We start from the raw sequence: 25,835 nt of genomic DNA on the forward strand, positions 1-25,835 counted from the left end.
CTATTTGAACAGAATAACACTGTCATATAAATGACAAAGAACTTTCTGAATGCTACTCTTTTAAGCTAAGCCATGTATTCTTCTGGTATACTGATTTATAGGTAAGAACCAAATAAGACAAATTCGCTCACATTTGGGCTCAAAATTCTGCAAGAATGAATCCCATTCTTAAGAAAACATATTAATGTAAAAGCCCAACTGTTTCTCAATATGAGTAACTGTTAGCCACCTGAAAGAGGATGAAAGCAATTCAAAGCAAAGCATGATGAAACTTATTGACCTTCAAGCTTCTATACCAAATCAATTACTTTATCATGTGGCTCCCACAAAATACCAGCTTCTTTAGTGTTATCATTTTAATACAGCAGTTCATGAATCATCAACACAAACTCACTGTCTTTACCTTAATTTTAGTTAGATACAAGTTATTTCTGTGGGTATTAAAAGGTTTTATTTACATAGAGAGCTGCTCTAGATCAATCTAACTTGGGCTTTAGGGGATTTTAGTTTAAATTAATGGTAATTACAGGTTAAATGGGATTCCCAGCTAGTGCTAGTGGTAAAGAATCCACTTCCCAATGTAGGATACACAAGAGACAAGAGTTTGATCCCTCGATCAGGAAGATCTGGAGGAAGAAATGGCAATGCACTCCAGTATTCTTGCCAGGAAAATCTCAGGGATAGAGGAGCCTGGCTGGCTACAGTCCATGGGGTCACAAAGAATCGGACACAACAGAGCATCTGAGCCACAACCCACAGGTTAAAGAGTTATTGGTCATTGAATTAACTTCAGCTTAACTCACTGATAATCAACAAATATTTACCAAATGTGAGGCACATTGAGCTAGGTGCAGGGAATATAAGAAAAAGAAGACAAATTATTTGCCCACAGGAGTTCACAATCTAATACATACATAAACAAAATAAGCACAAAACAGGTATATCACAGCAGAGGAACTAAATAACTATAGGTGGGGTACCAGGGAACCATAGGTTAGATAAAAGAGGTAAGAACAGTCACAGAAAAGCAGAGGCATTTGCTAATAAGCACACATTTCAAACTACTGTACAAATCTGCTCATTTTACATGCCAACAAGGTTATGCTCAAAATCCTTCAAGCAAGGCTTCAGCAGTACATGAACTAAGAACTTCCAGATGTATAAGCTGGGCTTAGAAGAGGCAGAGAAACAAGAGATCAAAGTGCCAATATTTGTTGGATCACGGAGAAAGCAGGGGAATTCCAGAAAAACATCTACATATGCTTCATTGACTACCCTAAAGTCTTTGACTGTGTGGATCATAACAAACTGGAAAATTCTTCAAGAGATGGGAATACCAGATCACCTTATCTATCATCTGAGAAACCTGTATGTGGGTCAAGAAGCAACAGCTAAAACCAGACATGGAACAACTGACTGGTTCAAATTTGAGAAAGGAGTTAAAGACAAGGCTGTATACTGTCACCCTGCTTATTTAAGTTATATGCAGAGTACATTATGCAAAATGCCAGGCTGGATGAATCACAAGTAGGAATCAAGATTGCCAGGAGAAATAGCAACCACCTAAAGTGTGAAGAAGAACTAAAGAGCCTCTTGAGGAGGGTGAAAAGGAGAGTGAAAAAGCTGGCTTAAAACTCAACATTCAAAACACGAAGATCATGTCATCCGGTTCCATCACTTCATGGCAAATAGAAGGGTAAAAAGTGAAAGCAGCAACAGATTTTAACGTCTTGAACTCCAAAATCACTGTGGACAGAGGCTGCAGCCATCAAGTTAAAAGATGCTTGCTCCTTGGGAGAAAAGCTATGACAAACATAGTGTATTAAAAACTGAGACATTCCTTTGCCAATAAAGGTCCATATAGTAAAAACTATGGTCCAGTAGTCATGCACAGATGTGAGAGTTGGATCATAAAGAAGGCTGAGCGCCAAAGAATTGATGCTTTCAAATCGTGGTGCTGGAAAAGACTCTTGAGAGTTCCCTAGATTGTAAGGAGATCAAATCAGTCAATCCTGAAGGAAATCAATCCTGAAGGTTCACTGGAAGGGCTATTGCTGAAGCTCCAATACTTTGGCCACCTGATGCAAAGAGCCAACTCAATGGAAAAGACTCTGATGCCGGGAAAGATTAAAGTAAAAGGAGACGGGAGCAGCAGAGGATGAGATGGTCATATAGCATCACTGACTCAATGGACATGAATTTGCGCAAACTCCAGGAGATAGTGGAGGACATAGAAGCCTGGCGTGCTGCAGTCCATGGGGTCACAAAGAGTCAGACATGACTGAGCGACTGAACAACAACATGAGCATGACTTGAAAATAGATTTACATAGGAAAGTAGCATTAGAAAGGCATACTCTTCAAATAGAAATTAAAAGGGGAAAAAAGCAAATTTGCCAGGCAGATCAAAATATGGGCATGCTGGACAGAAGTGATAGTGTACAAAGAAGAAGCAACACAATATAACAGTTAGGAAATGAGTTGGTATGGCAACTAGAGTATAGTGTGCAGAGTGGAGAAGGTGCAGTAGTGTAGAATAGACTGGGCATGGTAAGAAAGCCAGAGAAGACAAAAGTTCAACCATGAATAAAGTCTGTTTTGCAACTGGAGGACAAAGCAAGCCATTAAAGAATTCCTAATTGAAAACAGCATACCTGATGGAAACACAGAAGACTCCTAATACCCAAAGCAATCTTGAGAATGAAAAACTTCCTGACTTCAGAGTATACTACAAAGCTACAGTCATCAAGACAATATTGTATTTTGACACAAAAACAGAAATATAGACCAAAGGAGTAAGATATAAAGCCCAGAGATAAACCCACATACCTATGGGCACATTATCTTTGACAAAAGAGGCAAGAATACACAATGGAGCAAAGACAGCCTCTTAAATGCAGTCCCCAATCTTTTTGGCACCAGAGACCAGTTCCATGGAAGACAATTTTTCCATGGACTGGGGCGGTGCGGGGGTGAGGGGGAAGGATGGTTCAGGCGCTAATGCAAAAAGCAATAGGGAAATGAAGCTTCACTTGCTCGCCAGCTCCTTACCTCCTGCTATGCAGCCAGGTTGGTTTCTATTATTTAAACAGTATGCTATGCTACTTAAACAAATATACAGAAGGACATAGAGAAATATGAAAAATTATTATCAATGAGATGATTGGATGGCATCATTGACTCAGTGGACATGAGTTTGAGCAAGCTCTGGGAGATGATGAAGGACAGGGAAGCCTGGCGTGCTGCAGTCGATGGGGTCGCAAAGAGGTGGACATGACTGAGCAACTGAGCAACACCAACTACATAAAAATCCAAAAAGCAAAATATCATAAACGAAAATATTCTCAATTGCATTAAAATTTAAAACTTCTATAAAACTGGAGTATAAAAATAAACAAAGCATGAAAATCAGACATCCATTGCAAAAATTTATCTTTAATGCATATAAGGAATGAAGAATTCATCTAGAATATATAAATAATTCCTACAAATAAATAAAGAACAATCTCAAAGAAAAATTGGCAAAAAACAAAAAAAAAAAGTTAACAAGCAACTCAAAGACTAGGAAACTCAAGCAACCAAAAAGTATGTTTAAGAAAAATTCCATCTTCTTGTAATCAAGAAATAAAAACTAAAATTTGTATCAAATTGCTAAAGATTTCTAAAATTTAACAATGCCATGGTTTACAAAGATCCAAGTGGGAGGTAAATTGGTACAACCACTTTAGAGACTAACTTAGCAGCAAAACATGCAGTCAATGATGCATATAATTTACAACTGAATAATTGTATTAGTAAGCTTTTACCTTGGAGGAAAAAACACATGTGCCCAAGTACACATGTACAAGAATGCTTTTGCAGTTAGAATATGGAATTAACATTAAAAAAAAAAATCTATCAAAAGGGGCATATATAAATAATCTGAGGTTTAATCATACAATAGAATATCTAAGTGAATAACTGAACCAGAGCCGGATATGATAATATATCTGATATAATATAAATAAATCATTTAAAAAAAAAAACTTGCTGAATGAGACATACAATGTTTAAGAGCATGCAGAATATAATTATATATTTTACAATTATTTGTATATATAACATATCAATATATATGGAGCATAAGTATAAAATCATGTATTGAGAAAGACTATCAAACTCAGAATAGAGGTTTATCTCAAGAAGGGTAATCTTCAGCTAAAACAGAAAAATGTTAAGATCTGAAATAGTGTATACAGTGACAATGTTAGCTGTTAAAAGACTTTTATGTATGCTTATAACAAACAAACAAAAAAGAATGAGAGGACTTATACCGGATATCAAAACATACTATAAGACTTCAAATGGTGGCTACTTTGGGGAGTAATCAGAAAGATCCATAGCGGTTTAAAGAAAAAAAGAACTCTGTATACTCTGGGATATATTATCTTTTATTATATTAAAATTTTTTTTTTTTTTTTAGTATTTGTTTATTTAATTATTGGGGTTGCCGGATCTTAGTTGCAGCACTCAGGATTTTTTAGTTGTAGCATGTGAACTCTTAATTGCAGCATGTGGGATCTATTATAGTTCCCTGACCAGGGATCAAACCCTGGACCCCCACATTGGGAGCACAGAGTCCCAGCCACCGGACCACCAGGGAAATCTTGGGATATATGACTTTTTATTTAACCAATTCCCTGAGGACAGACATTTGGATCATTCACCAAATGTCATGTTACAGCTTCCAGGGACATTCTTAAACATTTCTTTGTGCACTGATGTAAAGATTTACTGGGATAAGTTCTTAGAAGAATTTCTAAATCAAAGAATATGTACTTTAAATTGGTTGGTATTTATTAAATTAATTGATTACTAAATTGTTCATTATAAAAATTCTATTATTTTACACCTGCACCAACAGTGTAAGTGCAAGTGGGGCCAGCTTCTCAGTATACACTGCCCCTAGATATAAACAATCTTTTTAAGTAGAGGGAAAAAAACCTAGGTCATGAAAAGGTTAATGTTGATTAACAGTATCACAAATTAATAGAAAAATAACTTATATTTATTATACACACCAAAAACATATAAAATTTATATCAGATGCCACCTTACTGCAAAGTAATGGGAGAAGTCATGTACATAAACTTTTTAAATAAACTTATGACCATAACTCTATACAGCTATATATAAATAGTTTTAGATACCTGAAGACATATAATTGTGTGAGATGCCAATTTAGCACAATGACTGGCATACTTTTTTAGATGCCAGGGTCTGGTTCCTTATTGAAAATAGCTTCAGAACACTGCACCTCACTTCCAGATAACCCAGTCCATGTGCCAGAAATGCATAAATTAATGATACAAATGTTTATTAGGAGAAAAAAGAAAGGAAGAAAGACAACAACTTGTCTGAACTCTCAAAAAATACCAATGACCTAAATGCATACCTGAGCCTCACCTAGATGAAAAAGTATCCTAAGATCCCTAGAATCTGACTCCAGAGATGATAATTTATACTTGAAGACAATGTTGAGATTTGAATCTCAGGTTGAACATTTTCAGCAGTGTCCAACTAAAAATTTATCTTCTATAATATTCTCCAATAACCCCAATACTTAGTATAATGCTTGGCGCAACATAAATACTCAAAAAAACCACTTGCTGAATAAATGAATGTGTTATCACTATGGAGAGGCCAAGAGATCTGCACAAGTAATAGAGGCTGATATCATAAATATGTAAATGTCAAAAAGTAAAAAGAAAAACGAGATACTCGTTGTTCTTTGCAGTCTCCAGATTACATCACATCCTTTCTTTTTTAAAACTATATAACTTATCTCTAAAGTTCTTATTGATATGGAAGACAAAAGAACAGACACTTTCAATGGCATCTTTCCATATTAAGGCTAGGAAATTATTATCTCAAAGAAAATTCTGCACTGGGGTAATAAGAGCCCTACAGGCCTGAATTATTCAAGAACTCTTGTTTTCCAAAGAATCTATTCTAAAGTTTTATATAACAAATTAAACTGTTATATAAAACTTAATATGTAACTGTTAACTGAGCTCAAAAATGACACCTGGAAATACTTGTGTAAACATACCTATTACCTTCAGGCTGGTATAAAAAAAGTGTTCACTAAGTTATACTTTTAAACTTATGAGAAATAATGCATAAAAACACCATTTCAGTCATTTACTCTCTTTAAACTGGCACACATTTCATTATAAAAATAACCATAATATCTATAAATGAATTAGTCATTTATAAAATTATTTTTCAAACCTTAATTTTTATATATAGAAATGACACTAATTCCTACTTAGAGCGCACTGTATTTTTAAAGTATTTGTCATGCCTTGAACTAAATTACTACACATTCTTCAGTCCCCACTTCATAAAATTACTGGTATTTCATATGCATGAGCTGGAAGGAATCTTTGAAGGTTCAATCAATTCCTTCATTTCATAAACAAGGCACAAAGAAGTTAAACAGCTTAAAGAAATACATCCAATAAGTAAGGACAACACTGAAACTAAAGCCCCTATCTCTTAACACTGAGCCTAATGCCCTTTTAAATATATAATGATGTCTTCGTTCTGGACTACATAAAATTCCATGATAGATATTGGAATGAATGTCTCTAAAGGAGATTTTCCCTTTATAATAAATCCTAAAAGCCAATCTATATAAATCTCCATCCATGCTTCATTTTAACTGTGTTCTAAAAGGAAAAAATTCCAGCAAAAATTTAATGGCAACCTAAATAAACTTTTCTGACAGAATATGCACAGTTATGAAAAATAAAATAGCAAAATGACTTACCTAGCCAAGAATATATAGTCAGCCTACACCATAATTTAAATACTTTTCATAACTTTCAAACAATAGTAAACATAACATTTGCCCAGTTAATTAATTAAATTAATGTTTACCATGTACTATAGATTTCATATAGATGTTTAGCTTCTGCGATACCAACTTTCCACACTGTCATGATCTAAATTTTAAAGTATCTATATCTGTAAAAACAAGGTTAGTAATACCTAACTTACAGGTCTGATGTAAAGAATAAATGCTAAATATGTGAAAATATTCATCACATACTCTCTATTATTTTCTTTTTCCTAAAGAAGGAAAAATTCAATGTAAGGGCATGCAAAATAACTTAAGATTCATGTGTAAGGATAAGTATTTTCTAGAGAGGGCCAAAGTGAATAATTTGCAAGTTTTTTAAAATTATTTTTAATAAAGGGCCTTTATTAAACGCTGTATCCTCACTTTCAGACATTATTCATCCTACTTTTGCATCTTATCTTCAATACTGATTTACATTGTTTATATTTCCTTTTACGGAATTTGTCACCTTGCCATGGACATCGTTTATTCAAGATACATACTATTCTAAATGGCTTCAGTGGGGAATTCTACCAAACATACAAAGAAGAACTTATACTGATCCTTCTCTACTTCTTGACCGAAGAGGAGGAAACACTCCCAAAGTCATTCTACGTGGCCACCATCATCACCCTGATATCAAAACCTGACAAAGACAACACCAAAAAAGAAAACTATAGGACAGTATCTTTGATGAATTCGGATGCAAAAATTCTCAACAAAATATTAGCAAACCAAATTCAATAAGACATAAAAAAAATCATACCCGACGAACACACTGGATTCAACCCAGGGTCACGAGGATGGTTCAACATACACAAATCAAACAATGTGACACACCACATCGATAAAAGAAAAGACAAAAATCACATGGTCATCTCAACAGATGCAGAAAAGGCATTTGTTAAATTCAACATCCATTTAGGAATAAAAACTCTTACCAAAGTGAGAATAAAGAGACTGTATCTCAACATAATAAATGCTATTTATGACAAATCTAAATGGCATTTATTATGTTGAGATACAGTCTCAACATATTTATGACAAATCTGGACTTCCCTGGTAGCTCAGATGGTAAAGAATCTGCTTGCAATGCAGGAGACCTGGGTTTGATCCCTGGGTCGGGAAGATCTCCTGGAGATGGAAATGGCAACCCACTCTAGTATTCTTGTCTGGAGAATTCCATGGATAGACCATGGGGTCACAAAGAGTCAGACATGACTAAGCGACTAACACTTTCTTCTATGACAAATCTACAGTTAACATAATATTCAATAGTGAAAAGCTGAAAGCCTTCCTGCTAAAACCCAGGATAAAACAAAGATGCCCACTTCTAGTATCAGAAGTCGTAGTCATAGCAATCAGATAATAAAAAGAAAGGAATCCAAATTGGAAGAGAACAGGTAAAATTGTCATTATATATAGATGAGATGATACTATATACAGAAAATCTTAAAGATTCAACAATAAAACTACTAGCACTAATAAACTCAGCAAGGGAACAGGATGCAACATTAATATATAGAAATCAGTTTCTTTATACTAACAATGAAATATCAGAAAGGAAAAGTAAAAACCAATATCTTTTAAAATTGCATATGTGTATATATATATATACACACAACACACACACACACACATACATATACACTTAGGAAGAGGCCTGACCAAACTGGAGGAAGATTTATATGCTGAGAACTATAAAACACTGATAAAGGAAACTGAAGATGATTTAAAAAAATGGAAAACTATCCCATGCTTTTGGATTGGAAGAATTGGTACTGTTAAAATGGCCATACTACCCAAAACAATATACAGATTTAATAACATCCCTATCAAATTATCCATGACTTTTTCATGGAACTGGAACATATAATCCTAAAATCTACATGGAACCATAAAAGACCCAGAATTGCCAAGGCAATCCTGAGGAAAAAGAATAAAGCTGGAGGCATAAGTCTCCTAGACTTCCGACAATACTACAAAACGACAGCAATCAAAACAGTGTGGTATTGGAAATTTCCTGGCAGTCCAGTGGTTAGGACTCAGTGCTTTTACTGCCGTGGCAGGGTTCAATCTCTGGTTGGGAAACTAAGGTCCCACATGCCAGGTGGCATGGCCAAAAAGGTGGGAAAAAAGCACAGTACTGGCACAAAAAACAGACATATGGATCAATGGAACAGAATAGAAAACCCAGAAATAAACCCACACACCTCTGGTCAATTAATTTTCAACAAAAGAGACAAGAAAATACAACAGAGAAGACAGTCTCTTCAGGAAGCAATACTGGAAAAGATGTACAACTGCATGTAAATCAATGAAGTTTGAACACATGTTCACACCATACAAACTCAAAATGGCTTAAAGACTTAAACATAACACATAACACCATAAAACTCCTATAAAAGGACACAGACAAAGCATTTTCTGACATAAATTGTACCAAAGTTTTCTTAAGTCAGTCTCCCAAGGGAATAGAAATAAAAGCAAAAATAAATAGGACTCAATCAAACTAACAGACTTTTGCAGAGCAAAGGAAACCTTCAACAAAACAAAAAGACAACCTACTGACTAGAAGAAAATATTTGCATATGATGCAATGGACAAGGGCTTCAATCTCAAAATATACAAACAGCTTATATAACTCAGAATCTAACAACCCAATCAAAAAATGAATTGATGACCTAAACACACATTTCTCCAAAAGACATACAGATGCCAACAGACATATGAAAAAATGCTCAACAGCCCTAATTATTAGAGAAATGCAAATCAAAACTACAATGATGTACCACCTCACACTGGTCAGAATGGCCATCATTCAAAAATCTACAAATAACAAATGTTGGAAAGAGAGAAAAGGGAAACTTCCTACCCTGTCAGTGGGTATGTAAACTGATGCAGCCATTATGAAGAACAGCATGGAGGTTCCTTAAAAAACTAAAATTAGAGCTGCCATATGATTCAGCAATCCCATCCCTAGGCATGTTCCTAAAACTCTAGAGTTCTTAGAGTTCCTAAAACTCTAACTTGAAAAGATACATGCACCCCTATGTTCACAATAACACTGTTTACAGTAGCCAAACATGGAAACAACCTAAACTGTCCATCAAAAGATGAATGGATAGAAAAGATGTGGTATATTTACATAGTGGAGGATTACTAAACCATAAAATACAGAGTGAAATAATGCCATGTGCAGCAACATGGATGGACCTAGAGATTACCATACCAAATGAAGTAAGTCAGAAAGAGAAAGATATGATATCACTTATATGTGGAATCTAAAATATAAAATGAACTTATATATGAAACAGAAACAGACTCACAGACATGGAAAACAAACTTAACATTACCAAAGGGGAAAGTGGGTGAGGAAGGGATAAATTAGAAGTTTGGGATTAGCAGATACAAACTACTATATATAAAATAGATAAACAAAATGGCCCTACTGTCTAGCACAGGGACCTATGTTCAATATACTGTACTAAACCATAATAGAAAAGGATATACAAAAAACACCAGAAACTAGACTAACACAACACTGTGAATCAACGACAATTCAATTTTTAAATATATATATACTTTCATTAAAGGTCAAATGAACATTAAGCATTGGAGAGACAAAAATAATTAAAAGACAATCATCTGCTTACAAGGAACGCATGTTCTGTTGAGAACAACAAGTAAGCAAATGACTGTAAATATGCAATCACAGACAATATATGAGAAAGATAAAAGTACATGGGAAAAAGACTAGCTAAAAGCAGGAAAATTAAAGGAATAAATTTGTCTGTGAAAGTGAAAGTCACTCATTCTTGGGTGTTGGCAATCTTAGATGCTAATGGGTAAATTAATATTAACCAGAAAGCTATAGATCAGAGAGCATTATTACAAAATAAGATTAAATGCAAATCAAAGTAATTCAAGCACAGATTTATAATACTGAATAATGATGACAAAATCTAATCTTAGACTACATATTAATTTTATAGATGCTACATAAGTCTAGTAAATATTAATATGGAAGGAATATTCTGAGAGTGTATGTTTGATCCATTAGTATCCATTAGTAAGAAAAATCAAAAGAAATATTAATAAATAAGAGTAAATAAACATTTCATAACCCTAAAACACTTGTTATAAAACCCAAAAGAAATTTTGGAATGGTTATTATAGCTTACAGCAAATAAACTATATTTGAACAAATTTTATTTCCTTAAAACATTTAACTTTATCTAATAAAAAATGCTTACTTATTAACATTCAACTTCTGGGGCACTGAACAGCAAGCAATTTCTAATACATGCTGACCAACATGAAAATCAGGACTTATACCTTGGCATTCTGCATTTTAATCCCATTTAATACCATACCATTTAATCTGCATTTAATACCATACTAGTTCTTTATTCATTTCTGAGAAAAATGAAAAACATACTGATTTTATAACAGTGATTTTATAATGTAAAAGCAAAGTCACTGTCACTTTGCTTAGGATCAAAATTAGACGCTAAATAAGAGTACACAAATGTCATCTGGTAAGCAGCTCCAAAATACAGTGTCTTTCAAATTACTATTAATACTTATGAAAGATGCAGAAAAGAATAAAACTCAGGATATCAAAGAAATAAGAGCCATCATGTCAGAATCTTGAAGTATTCTTCAGTAACTTATAACCATATCTTACTCATTAAACAAAAAATGTTCAAACTACATTACCCCAACTGTAACTTATCTCAGAGACCTAATCATAAAACGGGATAGAAACCTTCTTGTCGTCAGAGCACTGTTCAACTTGCCTTCCCCACAGTATCTTCCCAATTCTTACCGTATTATCTAACTAGCTAGGCTATATCAGAGAACAACTCCTGGAGAATAGGGGAAGCAGAATGAAAAAAACTGTATTCTAGCTGGTAAGAGAACAAGAAGAATCTCAGTAGCTGTCTATGATGTCAACTGTACCCAAAATTGTGAAATCTACTCTAGTGCTACAAGTTGAGAGGACTAAAGATATTAGAACAGAAGAAAAGAGACTGAAAGCTGTATAAATCACTCTGTCCTCCAACTATGGAGCTCAAACGGGTATTCACTCAATATATAAGCAGATCCAAAAAAAAAAAAAAAGCATCAAAGACATCTACACCACAGATTATTGATAAATGTCAGGTATAAACTGATCTTACCTTATTCGCACCTGAGTAGAGGGAAGTGGGCCTTAGGAAGCATCACTACAAAAAAGCTAGTGGAGGTGATGGAATTCCAGCTGAGCTACTTCAAATCCTAAGAGATGATGCTGGATGCTGTTAAAGTGTTACATTCAATAGGCCAGCAAATTTAGAAAATTCAGCCACTAGCCACAGGACTGGGAAAGGTCAGAATTCATTCCAATCCCAAAGAAAGGCACTGCCAAAGAATGTTCAAATTACCGCACAATTGCACTCATCTCACACACTAGTAAAGTAATACTCAAAATTCTCCAAGCCAGGCTTCAACAGTATGTGAACCGTGAACTTCCAGATGTTCAAGCTGGATTTAGGAAAGACAGAAGAACCAGAGATCAATTGCCAACATCCATTGGATCACAGAAAAACCAAGAGAATTCCAGTCCAGAAGAACATCTACTTCTGCTTCATTGACTACGTTAAAGCCTTTGACTGTGTGGATCACAACAAACTGGAAAATTCTGAAAGAGACGGGAATACCAGACCACCTGACCTGCCTCCTGAGAAACCTGTATGCAGCTCAAGAAGCAACAGTTAGAACAGGACATGGAACAACAGACTGGTTCCAAAGTGGGAAAAGAATACGTCAAGGCTATATATTGTCACCTTGCTTATTTAACTTATGTGCAGAGTACATCGTGTGAAATACCAGGCTGGATGAAGCAGAAGCTGAAATTAAGATTGCCGAGAGAAATATCAATAACCTTAGATATGCAGATATGCTACCCTTATGACAGAAAATAAAGAGGAACTAAAGAGCCTCTTGATCAAAGTGAAAGAGGAGAGTGAAAAAGTTGGCTTATAACTCAACAATTAAAAAATGAAGATCATGGCACCCAGTCCCATCATTTCATGGCAAATACATGGGGAAACAATGCAAACAGTGACAGACTATTTTCCTGGGCTCCAAAATCACTGCAGATGGTGACTGCAGCCATGAAATTAAAAGACACTTGCTCCTTGAAAGAAAAGCTATGTCAAACCTAGACAGCATATTAAAAAGCAGAGACATTACTTTGCCAACAAAGGTTCAAATAATCAAAGCTAAAATTTTTCCAGTAGTCACGTATGGATGTGAGAGTTGGACCATAAAGAAGGTGAACGCCGAAGAATTGCTGCTTTTGAACTGTGGTGTTGGAGAAGATTCTTGAGAATCCCTTGGACTGCAAGGAGATCCAACCAGTCAACCCTATAGAAAATCGGTCCTGAATATTCATTGGAAGGACTGATGCTGAAGCTGAAGCTCCAATACTTTGGCCACCTAATGTGAAGAGCCGATTCATTAGAGAAGACCCTAATGCTGGGAAAGACTGAAGGCAGAAGGAGATGAGATGGTTGGATGGCATCACCGACTCAATGGACATGCAAGCTTGGGGATTTGGTGATGGACAGGGAAGCCTGGCGTGCTGCAGTCCATGGGGTCACAAAGAGTGAGACACGACTGAGTGACTGAACAACAGCCAAAAAAAGGGAAGTAGGAAAAATAACCACAAGACAATTAGGGAAATATATTGCAACCTCTCTAAAACAGAAGTAGTAAGCCCTAAATAAAGAACAGGATGCAGGGAGAAGAGGAATGGGAGATGAGGTGAGGAGAGATAATAAGAAAGCTAAACTCATAATGGTGAGATATATAAAATCTCTACTCCTGCAACAAAAAAGAAAAGTGAAATCAAGCCAAAAATACAAACGTAACCAGAAAAACTTGAGGAACTCTCACTACAGCATGCTACAATCTGGACTAGCCATATGTCACGTTCAAAGGCACATGACACTAGTGACTATGATATTGTCCAACACAGGTTTAAAGTGATTCTGTCTAGTACAATGTCACACAGCTAGTTAGTAAAACCAAGATGCAACTTTAAGTCCTTCTGACTCCAGATCTTGTGTTCTTTCCTTTTGAGCAAATTATCAGAAGTTAACATACACCCAACCCCAAGAATTCAATTTATACTTGCAAAATTTTGACTGGAGGATGAAATTTATTGGTAGTTCAAATAAATATTTCAAAAAACAAAAACACAAAGCCCATTTATATAATGCCAACATATAAAACAAATGTCAGGGTCAAAAGTGAAAATTAATAAGTAAAATTCTTATTAGATAGGCCTGTTATGTATACAAATTATGAACATGATCCTTTACGTGTATCAGTGTATATTTATAATATTTCATGTATACTATTACCACTAGCTAAATGTTTTGGTTACTTTAAAATCACAGATGCTAAACATGACTAAAATCACAGATGCTAAACATGTACCATGAACATCAAATGATACATTCTATGTCATTATCACCTGGAAAGTATATATTGCTTGAAAACTCTGTACTACTTATGAACCACTTAATGGGAGGGACCATATAGGTTTTCTCAGGACAATACTTTATCTTAAATTCATATAATATCAATTATAAAAAGTATTCATTAAATATAGTGTATATTTCTTAGCAATCCATAACCATGTCACTCAGAAACAGTTATCTGAGACTACTTCCATATTCAACCAACCACCAATTTCCATGCAACTTAACAGTTTGAATGTCTCTTGAATCAAGTACTTTTCTCCACTAATTTCCTTCCTCCACTTTCACCACTGTAGTCTATGCCAATATTCTCTGTGACCTATGCTCTCCTAACTGATTTCACTACATTTCCTCCTGTTCCCCTCCAACCCAGTGTAAGTGATTGTTTATATTTTTTAAATACTAAATGATTATGACATTCTCTTGCTTCAAAGAAAACTCTTCAATGACTTCCCACAGTACTTAAGATCAAAATACTTGACTAAAAACTCTACGGAATTCTGCCTAGGGATTCCGAACTCAACAACAACCGGGTTAAATATTGATCCATTAAATTTACTTATCTGGCAACTTAATCGAGTGGCACAAAATGAGGAGCCAATGCCCCTCTAGAGGGAGTAGCAGCTGCCTGGATCCAGCTGAGCATTGCCATCTGAAAATGCAGGCTTGGATTTTGCTATATCCTCTACTTTTACAAGAGAAATTCGAAATCCAGACTTTGTGTGAAATTTCCCTGATATGTCAATGCTGGCAACTCATTCAAACTTTTCAAACAATAAGGAAGCCGAATGACTCCTCACCTAGTCTCTTCACCTAGCCCCACAACACTAACCTCTATATGAGCCATACTAGCCACATTGAGTATTTCTCAGATCCTCGACAACGCTGAAACCAACCACGATTCTGCACAGCCCTCCAGGGCACAAAACCCTTTTCTGTGTCCCAGTCCTTGTTTGTAAGAAAAAGGCTTTCCACCTCCAAGACCTTTCCTAAGTCCACAGGGCAGATTCAGTTACTAACCAGGGAAGTGAGGGAACAGCAGAAAGAAACAACACAGCAGTGATCCTCCTCAGGGAGGTGCATAACAATATGACACATATCTCCTAGTTCTGACAGAACTAGGGCCTCCATCCAGGATGAAGACAATATCTTCAGGCTGAACACAAACATGTTCTGGCTCCAACCCTAATTGGTGGGAATCAGAACGCTGATGACTGAGATTCCTAGAACACCACCCTGTTACCTCACCACCAACAGATTAAGAGGAAGTCACACACCCTACAGCCCTCTCCCCAGAACTTTTGTCTATAAAAACTCTTCCCTGAAAATTACCAGGCAGTTTGAGTCTTTGGAGCACGAGTTGTCCCATTCTCTTTGCTTGGCCCTTGCAGTAAACTTTTCTCTACTCCAAACTCAACGTTTGCTCGGCCTCATTGTGCATCAGGCACATGAACTTGAGTTCGACAGGAATACTACTTAGGGCTCTCACACTGCTTAGGGCTGTCACACATGTCGTGTTCTCTGTTTCGATCTTTTTTATCCTCCATAACTCTACCTGACTTAGCAATCTCCCACTTGTAAGCTTCTGAGCAGTTGTTTCCTCAAAAAGCCTTCCCTCCTCCCACTGCCTGTCCCCCCTCCACAAGCTAACTCACATCATTATGTGCTCTAACAACACAATACATCTTATAACACTCATCACACCCAAAAAATAAACTTGTCCACTTAATGTCTGTCATCCCTTCCCACCCCTCCCCCTAAGTGGGAAGTGACATAAAAGCAGGGCCCAATACACAGCAGACATGCAATACACATTTATTGCAAAATAATTTGATGATAAAATATTCCTTCAGATAATAAGGTTCTGGTGCACTTTTAAAAATTAATCTGCACCCAACTTTTCAGAAACATGTACAATATTTAAAGGTACATGTAAGTAGACTCAGAATTAAAATCTCAAAATATAACTATGAATAATAATTGCTAATATTTACTGAGCATTTACTAAATGCTAGGAACTACACTGAGCACTTTGCATGCACTATATCTCGTCCAATATAACAATCTGTAATCCAGAGGAAGCAACTAAGGCACACAGTTTGAAAATCTGTTCCAAATCACATATTTAATCAATAACAAACTAGGGTATGAATCCATGCAGTCTGACTCCAGAGCTTAAGCACCTAACTACTACACTAAACTAAGTAATTAAGAAAAGTCAATTCAACAAGTATCTGTTAAATACTGTGAATAAGAAATAATGGCCAAGATTTATTTTTCATCACTTCTCCATTAAAGTAAGGCTCCTCATCCCTCTATCCTGCACTCTTCTCCACACACACAAAATTAAGATAAATCATCATTTGCATTTTCTCAACTAGGAAAGATGATCCTTTGACCACATCCAAAATAGGCATGAACTTAGTACCAAGTGTATCTTAAAATGCCATCATCCTGAATTACTTTTAAATATATTAATGTTAATTCAGAAAGACAGCATTTTAACAGACAGGATGAGATGGTTGGATGGCATCATCGACTCAATGGACATGAATTTGAGCAAACTGTGGGAGACAGTGAAGGACAGAAAAGCCTGGTGCTGTAGTCCACGGGGTGGCAAAGAGTCAGACACAACCAAGTCACTGAACAACAACATTAAAGTTTATATATTAATGTTTCATATTTTACATTGAAATCTTGATTATTTGAATGATATATTATTTGGAATGTATTTTGTTACTCAAATTAGAAAAATTACTTGTAACTATAAACTGTTTCCAGATATGGTGACAATCAATATAAAAATAAACTGACTTACCACATAAAACAAGCTCAGAGATAATAAAGGGATCCCTCAACACCTGAACTCTATCCCAATTCGTGCTTTCCAAAACTCAAGAACCAAACAGATCTGAATAAGTGTCTCACATAAATGATTTGTCGTCCAGACTCTTACTACCCAAAACCTGAGATTTGGCTCACTCGCCATACCTTGTTAAGAGAATTCAGTAACCAATCTCTCACTCCAAACTCAGAAATCCAACAGTTTTATACAGCGAAACAAAAAGCATATGTATTCAAGGGCTATATAAATTTAAGAGTTCTTGTTTTAAGAGATTTGAATAGGTTTTTAAAATGTGGGAAAAAATGCACATATTGCACATATATGTATTTTCATTCAAATTTGAAATTGAAACTCCACTTAACATAATTTTTCTATGTGAACATTTTTAAACTAGAATGTGCTACATTTCTTAACCTTTAAACCAATTTAAAATATAAAAGAAACTGTTAAGCATATGACAGATAACTATAAGAAAGTTAAATAATGTTAATTTGTGGCTTCAAAGAACTATGAAGTCAGTCTTAGCATCTTTTTAAAAAAAAAATACTTATCATTATAAATACCATGGGAAATAAGGTTTTCAAGGAAAGCAGTACTTTCAGTGTTAATTTTTCAGCAACATATTTCACAGGTCACATCAGATTTTTCTCAAAGTCACAAAGAGCAAAGGACAAAATAAAAGAAACAAATGAAAAGAGTACAAAAGTTGAAGATGATGGCAAAAATTGCAAATTAATTTGGTTACAGACGAATGGTATGAAACAATTTTAGAAGTAACTACTCCATAAGGTTCAGCCAAAAGTCAAAGAAACAGCAAGCAAAGAACTAGACTGAGGAAAAGGAAAAATCAGCTCTCATTACAACAGTCCATTTTCCTAAAGTATTAACTTCAGATAACATTTGTTCACAAGCTTTTTCGAAAACTTTGTGCTTGAGGAAAAGTTAAAACTAACATCAGTTGAGAACAGAAGATAAGCCTTTTTTTTTTCAAACATACTCAAAAATTAATTTAAGAAATGGAGCAAAAGGGGTAAAGATGGAGCAGGGGAAAAAAGAAAACAAAACTGTAGGTTTGAAGAAAGCAAACTACTTTCCTAGATTCTTCTTTTGATATAATAAAATACTTAAAAAGAGCTAGAGCTCCCATTTTATCCTAATTTGGATACATTCTCCCAAGAGCTCACTTCAGATTTAGTGACTGGAAAGAATGTGAACCCTTTAATTAAGCAAATTTCAAGAGTTACTTGACATACACTACCTTCCACATGGGAAGGAAAAAAAAAAAGGTCAGAACAAAATTATATTTAAAAACATAACCAAATCTTGTCTACAAGACTCACAAAGTGAGTGACTTAAGATTCAGTGATATCTTTAACTTAACTGATTCCACACAGAGCACCAAAATACATCTACTGTGCCTGTGCTTGTTCTACCAAAATGCTTAAGCTTCACTACTGAGGTTAACTACCAGCCAGAGAACGAGGGCCCTTTGAGAGACAACAAATCCATAGATGTCAGGATTCCATGGATCCATTTCACAGGGTGGCACAATGACATAAAGCAATACATTCTTAATAAATGAAGGCACGGCCTATTTCACTATTTCTTCAAGTAAGTTTTCATACCTCCACTCCCAACTGTTCACATCATACCCAACACCCCTGAACACAAATGTTCCTCCTACATAAAACGAAGGAGCTGGACTTTGGATGGGGCTCTGGAGTCCTTCCAGTTTGTGGTTCTTTATTTAACTAGCTGTGAAATCACAATACAGCTCTCACAACTCAGGGAAAGTTACATTTTACTGCCCAAAAATAACAGATCTGATGCAATAGACCATACCTCGCTCTGCCAAACGTTAATACCAGAACTTCTGAAATAAACAAACCTGTGTCTATGCTCATCTGGTCCATGGATCAGGAAGATTCCAGAGTGTTTCGCCCCTTTGCCGGCATCTACATGAGGAATTAACACATCTTCCAAACCTAGATCAAAGCGTTTGTGTTTTGAAGAGTCTGGAAGAAAGAAGAATGCCCCAAAACACAGGGTGATGAAGGCACTTAGAATAAGGAGGAGGATAAACTTCTCAGAAAGTCTCAAGGTAGCCCTGTGATGCGGGAAGGAAGGCGGCCCCAGGTTCAGAGGTGGTATCCTTCGTCCAGAGAGGGGTAGCAGCGCTGGGGTAGTCATCGTTTAAGCTCTTGGGCAAAATATTTTATAAAGTTCTCATCTTATATCAAACGTACGATACATTGAACAGTCTTCGGAATCTTGGCAAAAATGGGAAAATCCAATTTTTCTCCTCTTAAAGGACTGTTGTGCTTTTCAATAGGGCACCTCTTTCACGCTCATTCAATTACATGCAGAAACGCGTGTGGCCCCAAAACGATCACTAGTTTAAGTCCTGTGATATTTTCTTTGCCATCTGGCTCTCGGTACCTCACCGGGTGATTACAAGTCTCCTCTTCATTCCCAAGGGTAGATCAGGCAAGCAACACCGCAGAAAGGATGCAAGGTGGGCTCTTCCATTCCTGCACCTCCGGGAGATGCTCCAACGTGGTCTCCCTCCCCAAAAGGGAGACTGACGTGACCCAAAGAGTTGTAGAAGGTTCACTTGGGCTCCTCTGATGCTTCGACTGGAGAATTTGTTAATCTCAGTGGTGGAAAAACAAGGGGCTCTTCGGAAGTCGGCCAACCGAGAGGAGGGGTCTCCCGCCTCAGCGCGAAGCCAAAAGAGCGACGCTGGGTTAAAAGCAAGAAAGAGGGCTCCTACGCCCGCGCCTCCCGACCCCTTCCCCCGGCTCCGAGGGCAGGCGACAGCTCCGACGTCGCCCCCTCGACAGTCGGCGCGAAGGGCATTCGCGTCCAAAATACCTGCGCCCTCCCAGCCTCGGCCGCTGTTGCTACCGCTCGGATCTGTCAGCGAGCGGAACTTCCTCCTCCGCGGCCACTGAGAAGCCCCTGCGTGTGCTGGGGGAGGGGAGGTGCGTCGGCCGCCCCCGCCCGGCTCCTCCTCCTCTCGGCGGCCGGTTAAGTTAACCCCGGGGCCGACTCCCCGAGAGAGGCCGCCGCTGACCCCGCCGCACCCGGGCCCGGCGACCGAGCCTCCGCAGCCCGGAGGCGTAAGAAGCAGCCGAGCCGCGGCCCTCAGGTCCGAGAGCCCGGGGCAGGCGCCTGCTCATTCCTCCCTCAGCCCGGGGGCGGCGGCGGCCCCGGGCGCGCGGGAGCAGCCGCGCCTCAGGCGGGCAGAGGTCAGTTCTGTCTCCTTCCTCCCCGACCGCCGGCCGCCGTGGGGGCCTCCGCCGCGCAGCCTCGGGTCGTTCGCAGCTGCTCTCTCTGGCGGTGGCGGTGGCGGCGGCTGCGGGAGAGGCAGCGCGTCCACGCGGTGCGGGGCTGCGGCCCGGTCCTCGCCCTGTGGCACTCTAGGCCCCGAGAGCGCGGAGCAGCCGGGGGCCTTCACCGTTGGGCACACGCCGGAGAGGAGCCGGCGTGTGGGGGTGGGACGGATGGCGCGGGCCGGCCTCCGGCCCCGACTCGCGAGTGGGCGTCCCCGGGCGGCGGAGTGTGAGGTGCGCGCGCACGCTCCCGGCCCCGCCGCCGCCCCTCCCCCGGCCCGCCCGGCCCGCGCTCCGGCCTCGCGCCGCTGCAGGCTCCAGCGCCGCCCTCCCGCCAGCCGCCGGCGCGCCCCCCGGAAGCGTCCTGCCGCCGCCGTCTGGGTGCTTGGGGGGAGAAGGTCTCCCGTCCGCGCTTCAGTGATAACTTCACCCGTGCCGGGCTTTGCCATCGTCACTCGTGGGACTGACCGAGCGTTTGGGGAGGGGGCGGGGAGTGTTCAGGTCACCAAGGCTTCGCTGCAATCAAATTACTGGGACTCAAAGGATCTGATGGCCAAGGTTAACGTTTAATCTTGCTCTGTGGAAATCATGTCTTCAGTTGTGGACCGTTGATCCCTTAGGGCTCAAAGACTGGGTCTCCAACTTCTTTGCAGCCCCATGCACGTCGTTGGGCACCCGAGGCTCGAGTCATCTCTGTTGAGCATCAACCAAGTGCCTGGCTCTGTGTTTAAAATGGCGACCTTTCGTTTAGGTGTCCTGGTTGAGGAGTCTCCAGCAGCAGTCCATATGACCCCACAGGACAGCAAGCAGCCTCGTCGTCATTCAGTTTCTGAAAGAGCTTCTCCCAGCATCTCCTTCACACTCCTCACCACCACCGCTCCTGCAAAAGAGATAACAGGTATGAACGAGGAGGTGCTAGAACCCCAAAAGACAACAATATTGTTTAAATTAAGCCTGAAAAGCAACCTGAGTTGATTTCTGTTATCCATAGTGTTCAGAACCATGTTGTGATTGGTGATGGTGGTTTAGTCTCCAAGTCGTGTCCGACTTGCGACCCCATGGGCTCTATAGCCTGCCAGGCTCCTCTCTACATTAGATTCTCCAGGCAAGAATACTGGAGTGGGTTGCCATTTCCTTCTCCAGGGGAGTCTTCCTGACCCAGGAATTGAACCCGGGTCGGTCACCTGCATTGCAGGCAGATTCTTTACCAATTGAGCTATGAGGGACGCCCCCATGTTGTGATTAAGAACAAAAAATTTATATGATACGCAAATATTCTTATTTCCAACTTTGAGATTTTGTTTGATATTAAGATGCCATTCCCTCTACACATACTTAGTGATAACTGGGAATTGGAAAGGAGTCCCTTAAGTAGCAGGGACAAAAGGTCAGCCTTAGCTAAAAATCAAACAAAAAAATCCTCATTCATTGGCACGATTCAAAGTACATTCCAGTCTGCACTATTTCCAGAAGTTCTGCATATCTAACTACCTACCATATGACAAAAGAAGTCATTGTCATTGATTCACCAAATGAAACAAAGACATAAAAATGTTATGTGCCACCTCTCACCCATTCACGCTGGCAGCCCAATCCAAAGTGAGATTGTGTTGGACACTTGTGAAAAGTAGATGTAAAAAATTCCCTGCCTTCCCAATGTGTCTTTATAAAGTGTGCCAATTTTATGAATAAGTTTCTAATGCTGAGCCTATCTGTAAGCCAAAGGAGAAGAAACCCGTGGGTTTCCAACTGTTGAGGTCATTACTTTCCATGGAAACATCAGGGGAAATAAATTTGATTTCTAAATGAAATAGAAAGTTATATAATCCTTGAAGGATAAATATTATCTAGATCAACACCAAATTGTTAACAACAGACATATCAATCATGAAACCTGCTTTAACCTAGTAGACAAGTATGACTCATAGCTGGTGGAGAAGACCTATCTGTGTCCCTCTCTCTTGCCCTTGCCTGTTTTGCAAAATTCACTTTTCCTTCAGGAGAGTAAAAACATCATTACTTAAATTAGAGGTTATTACAAATGCAGTCTGCAATTCTAAGGCCATTGATGATGCTGTTGATTATCTTACTGTAATCCTACACAAGCATCAAAAACTGTGTGTTTTCATTCTAGAGACTAGTCCCTGAAATGATTTTTAAAAGAATCAGTATTGTTTTGTTGATCTTTAAAAGCAAGTAAAAAATATATTCATAAATTATGACTACAGTATATAAAATTATGTGTATAAAAAATTTAAAGGGAATATTTGAAGAAGACTATAGCTGTTGTTAACCATAGACTTACCAATCATGAAACCTGCTTTAACCCAGTAGAAAAGAAATGCAAAAAGGCAAAATGGTTGTCTGAGGAGGCCTTACAAATAGCTGTGAAAAGCAAAGGAGAAAAGGAAAGATACTCCCATTTCAATGCAGAGTTCCAAAGAATAGCAAGGAGAGATAAAAAGCCTTCTTCAGCGATCAGTGCAAAGAAATAGAGGAAAACAATAGAATGGGAAAGACTAGAGATCTCTTCAAGAAAATTAGAGCTATCAAGGGAACATTTCATGCAAAGATGGGTTCGATAAAGGACAGAAATGGTATGTACCTAACAGAAGCAGAAGATATTAAGAAGAGGTGGTAAGAGTACACAGGAGAACTGTACAAAAAAATCTTCATGACCCAGATAATCACGATGGTGTGATCATTTGCCTAGAGCCAGACATCCTGGAATATGAAGTCAAGTGGGCCTTACTTGCATCACTATGAACAAAGCTAGTGGAGGTGATGGAATTCCAGTTGAGCTATTTCAAATCCTGAAAGATAATGCTGTGAAAGTGCTGCACTCAATATGCCAGCACATTTGGAAAACTCAGTAGTGGCCACAGGACTGGAAAAGGTCAGTTTTCATTCCAATCCCAAAGAAAGGCAATACCAAAGAATGCTTAAACTACCGCACAATTGCACTCATCTCACAAGCTAGTAAAGTAATGCTCAAAATTCTCCAAGCCAGGCTTCAGCAATAAATGAACCGTGAACTTCCGGGTGTTCAAACTGGTTTTAGAAAAGGCAGAGGAACCAGAGATCAAATTGCCAACATTAGCTGGATCATTGAAAAAGCAAGAGAGTTCCAAAAAAAAACATCTACTTCTGCTTTATTGGCTATGCCAAAGCCTTTGACTGTGTGGATCACAAGAAACTGTGGAAAGTTCTGAAAGAGATGGGAATACCAGACTACCTGACCTCCCTCTTGAGAAACCTATATGCAGGTCAAGAAGCAACAGTTAGAACTGGACATGGAACAACAGACTGGTTCCAAATAAGAAAAGGAGTACACCAAGGCTGTATATTGTCACCATGCTTATTTAACTTATATGCAGAGTACATCATAAGAAATGCTGGGGTGGAGGAAGCACAAGCTGGAATAAAGATTGCCAGGAGAAATATCAATAACCTCAGATATGCAGATGACACCACCCTATGGCAGAAAGTGAAGAGGAGCTAAAGAGCCTCTTGATGAAAGTGAAAGAGGAGAGCGAAAAAGTTGGCTTAAAGCTCAGCATTCAGAAAACTAAGATCATGGCATGTGGTCTCATCACTTCATGGGAAATAGATGGGGAAACAGTGGCAGACTTTATTTTGAGGGGCTCCAAAATCACTGCAGATGGTGATTGCAGCCATGAAATTAAAAGATGCTTACTCCTTGGAAGGAAAGTTATGACCAACCTAGATAGCATATTAAAAAGCAGAGACATTACTTTGCCAACAAAGGTCTGTCTAGTCAAGGCTAAGGTTTTTCCAGTAGTCATGTGTGGATGTGAGAGTTGGACTGTAAAGAAAGCTGAACGCCAAAAAATTGATGCTTTTGAACTGTTGTGTTGGAGAAGACTCTTGAGAGTCCCTTGGACTGCAAGGAGATCCAACCAGTCCATCCTAAAGGAGATCAGTCCAGGGTGTTCATTGGAAGGACTGATGCTGAGGCTGAAACTCCAATACTTTGGCCACCTCATGCGAAGAGTTGACTCATTGGAAAAGACCCTGATGCTGGGAGGGATTGGGGGCAAGAGGAGAAGGGGGCGACAGAGGATGAGATGACTGCATGGCATCACTGACTTGATGGACATGAGTTTCAGTAAACTCCGGGAGTTGGTGATGGACAGGGAGGCCTGGCGTGCTGCGATTCATGGGGTCGCAAAGAGTCTGACACGACTGAGCGACTGAACTGAACTGAACTGATAGCTGTTGTGTTAAGATGGTATTATATATGGTTTTTCCACATGTGCTCTGTTTGTATTACTTTTATAATTAAATAAAAATTTTTAAATAGACTGACATTTGAGAAAGTTAAGGTCAAATTTCAAATAAGTGGACAGAGTTGTATCAAAATGAACACACATCTGAAGGCAATCAACAGGAAACAGAGCCTATGTGAGCAGGTGGCATTTCCCTATAGCTCAGATAGTAAAGAATCTGCCTACAATGCAGGAGACCTGGGTTCAATCCCTGGGTCAGGAAGATCCCCTGGAGAAAGAAAGAAAGAAAGTGAAGTCGCTCAGTCATGTCCAACTCTGCGACCCCATGGACTGTAGCCTACCAGATTCCTTCATCCATGGGATTTTCCAGGTAAGAATACTGGAATGGGTTGCCATTTCCTTCTCCAGGAGATCTTCCCGACCCAGGAGTTGAACCTGCATCCCCCACATTGTAGGCAGACGCTTTACTGTCTGAGCACTAGCGAAGCTCTGGAGATGGCAACCTGCTCCAGTATTCTTGGCTGGGAAATCCCATGGACAGAGGAGCCTGGCAGGCTATAGTTCATGGGGTCAAAAAGAGTCAGACATGACAGAGCACACACCCAGTAATAGATAAGATTCCAAAATGACAGATGAATTTCCCTTTTATAAATCCATATAAATTAATATTTTAGGAAATAGGAATTATTAAGTTCATAATAAAACAAAATTTATCCCAACGGTTCAGATTTATAGGACCATTACTGAGATCCACTTATGTATTACAGTCTAACAGCTATTTGTTCAATCATACCTTTTCCATTATTGGAACAAATTAACATCTATTAACATATACATCTACTAGCACACATACATACACCATCTAGCTCTGTTTTCAGTGAAACTGAAGTCATCTACTAGAGAGAAAAAATATAGCTGGAATGCAAAAAGAGGCTTTTGATTTACTTATATAACCTGTTCCATCTTAGTTTCAACTGGTTCCCAG

The 25,835-nt window shown here is 38.6% G+C and overlaps 2 protein-coding genes across 7 annotated transcripts in view; one reads left to right on the forward strand and one right to left on the reverse strand.

The window, feature by feature from the left end:
* Positions 1–20,414, reverse strand: part of MAN1A2 (mannosidase alpha class 1A member 2) — a 153,632-nt gene extending 133,218 nt beyond the window's left edge. Inside the window, exon 1 of the mRNA XM_043459678.1 lies at positions 19,154–20,414. Within this exon, the coding sequence (XP_043315613.1) occupies positions 19,154–19,455 (302 nt within the window). The 5' untranslated portion in view covers positions 19,456–20,414. The remainder of the gene's footprint in view (positions 1–19,153) is intronic.
* The window catches only part of LOC122435477 (thymosin beta-4-like), a 45,014-nt gene continuing 39,559 nt past the window's right edge, over positions 20,381–25,835 (forward strand). For 3 of the 6 annotated variants that reach the window (XR_006267677.1, XM_043459690.1, XM_043459708.1), the window contains exons 1-2: positions 20,381–20,516; positions 21,352–21,498. The gene's annotated coding sequence lies outside the window, so the exon portion shown is untranslated. Of the gene's footprint in view, positions 20,517–21,351; positions 21,499–24,878; positions 24,884–25,835 lie in introns of those variants that run through there. The other 3 variants (XM_043459716.1, XM_043459711.1, XM_043459698.1) reach the window with 2 other exon arrangements.

Source organism: Cervus canadensis, chromosome 2, assembly GCF_019320065.1.
Source record: "Cervus canadensis isolate Bull #8, Minnesota chromosome 2, ASM1932006v1, whole genome shotgun sequence".
Classification (NCBI taxonomy): Eukaryota; Metazoa; Chordata; class Mammalia; order Artiodactyla; family Cervidae; genus Cervus; species Cervus canadensis.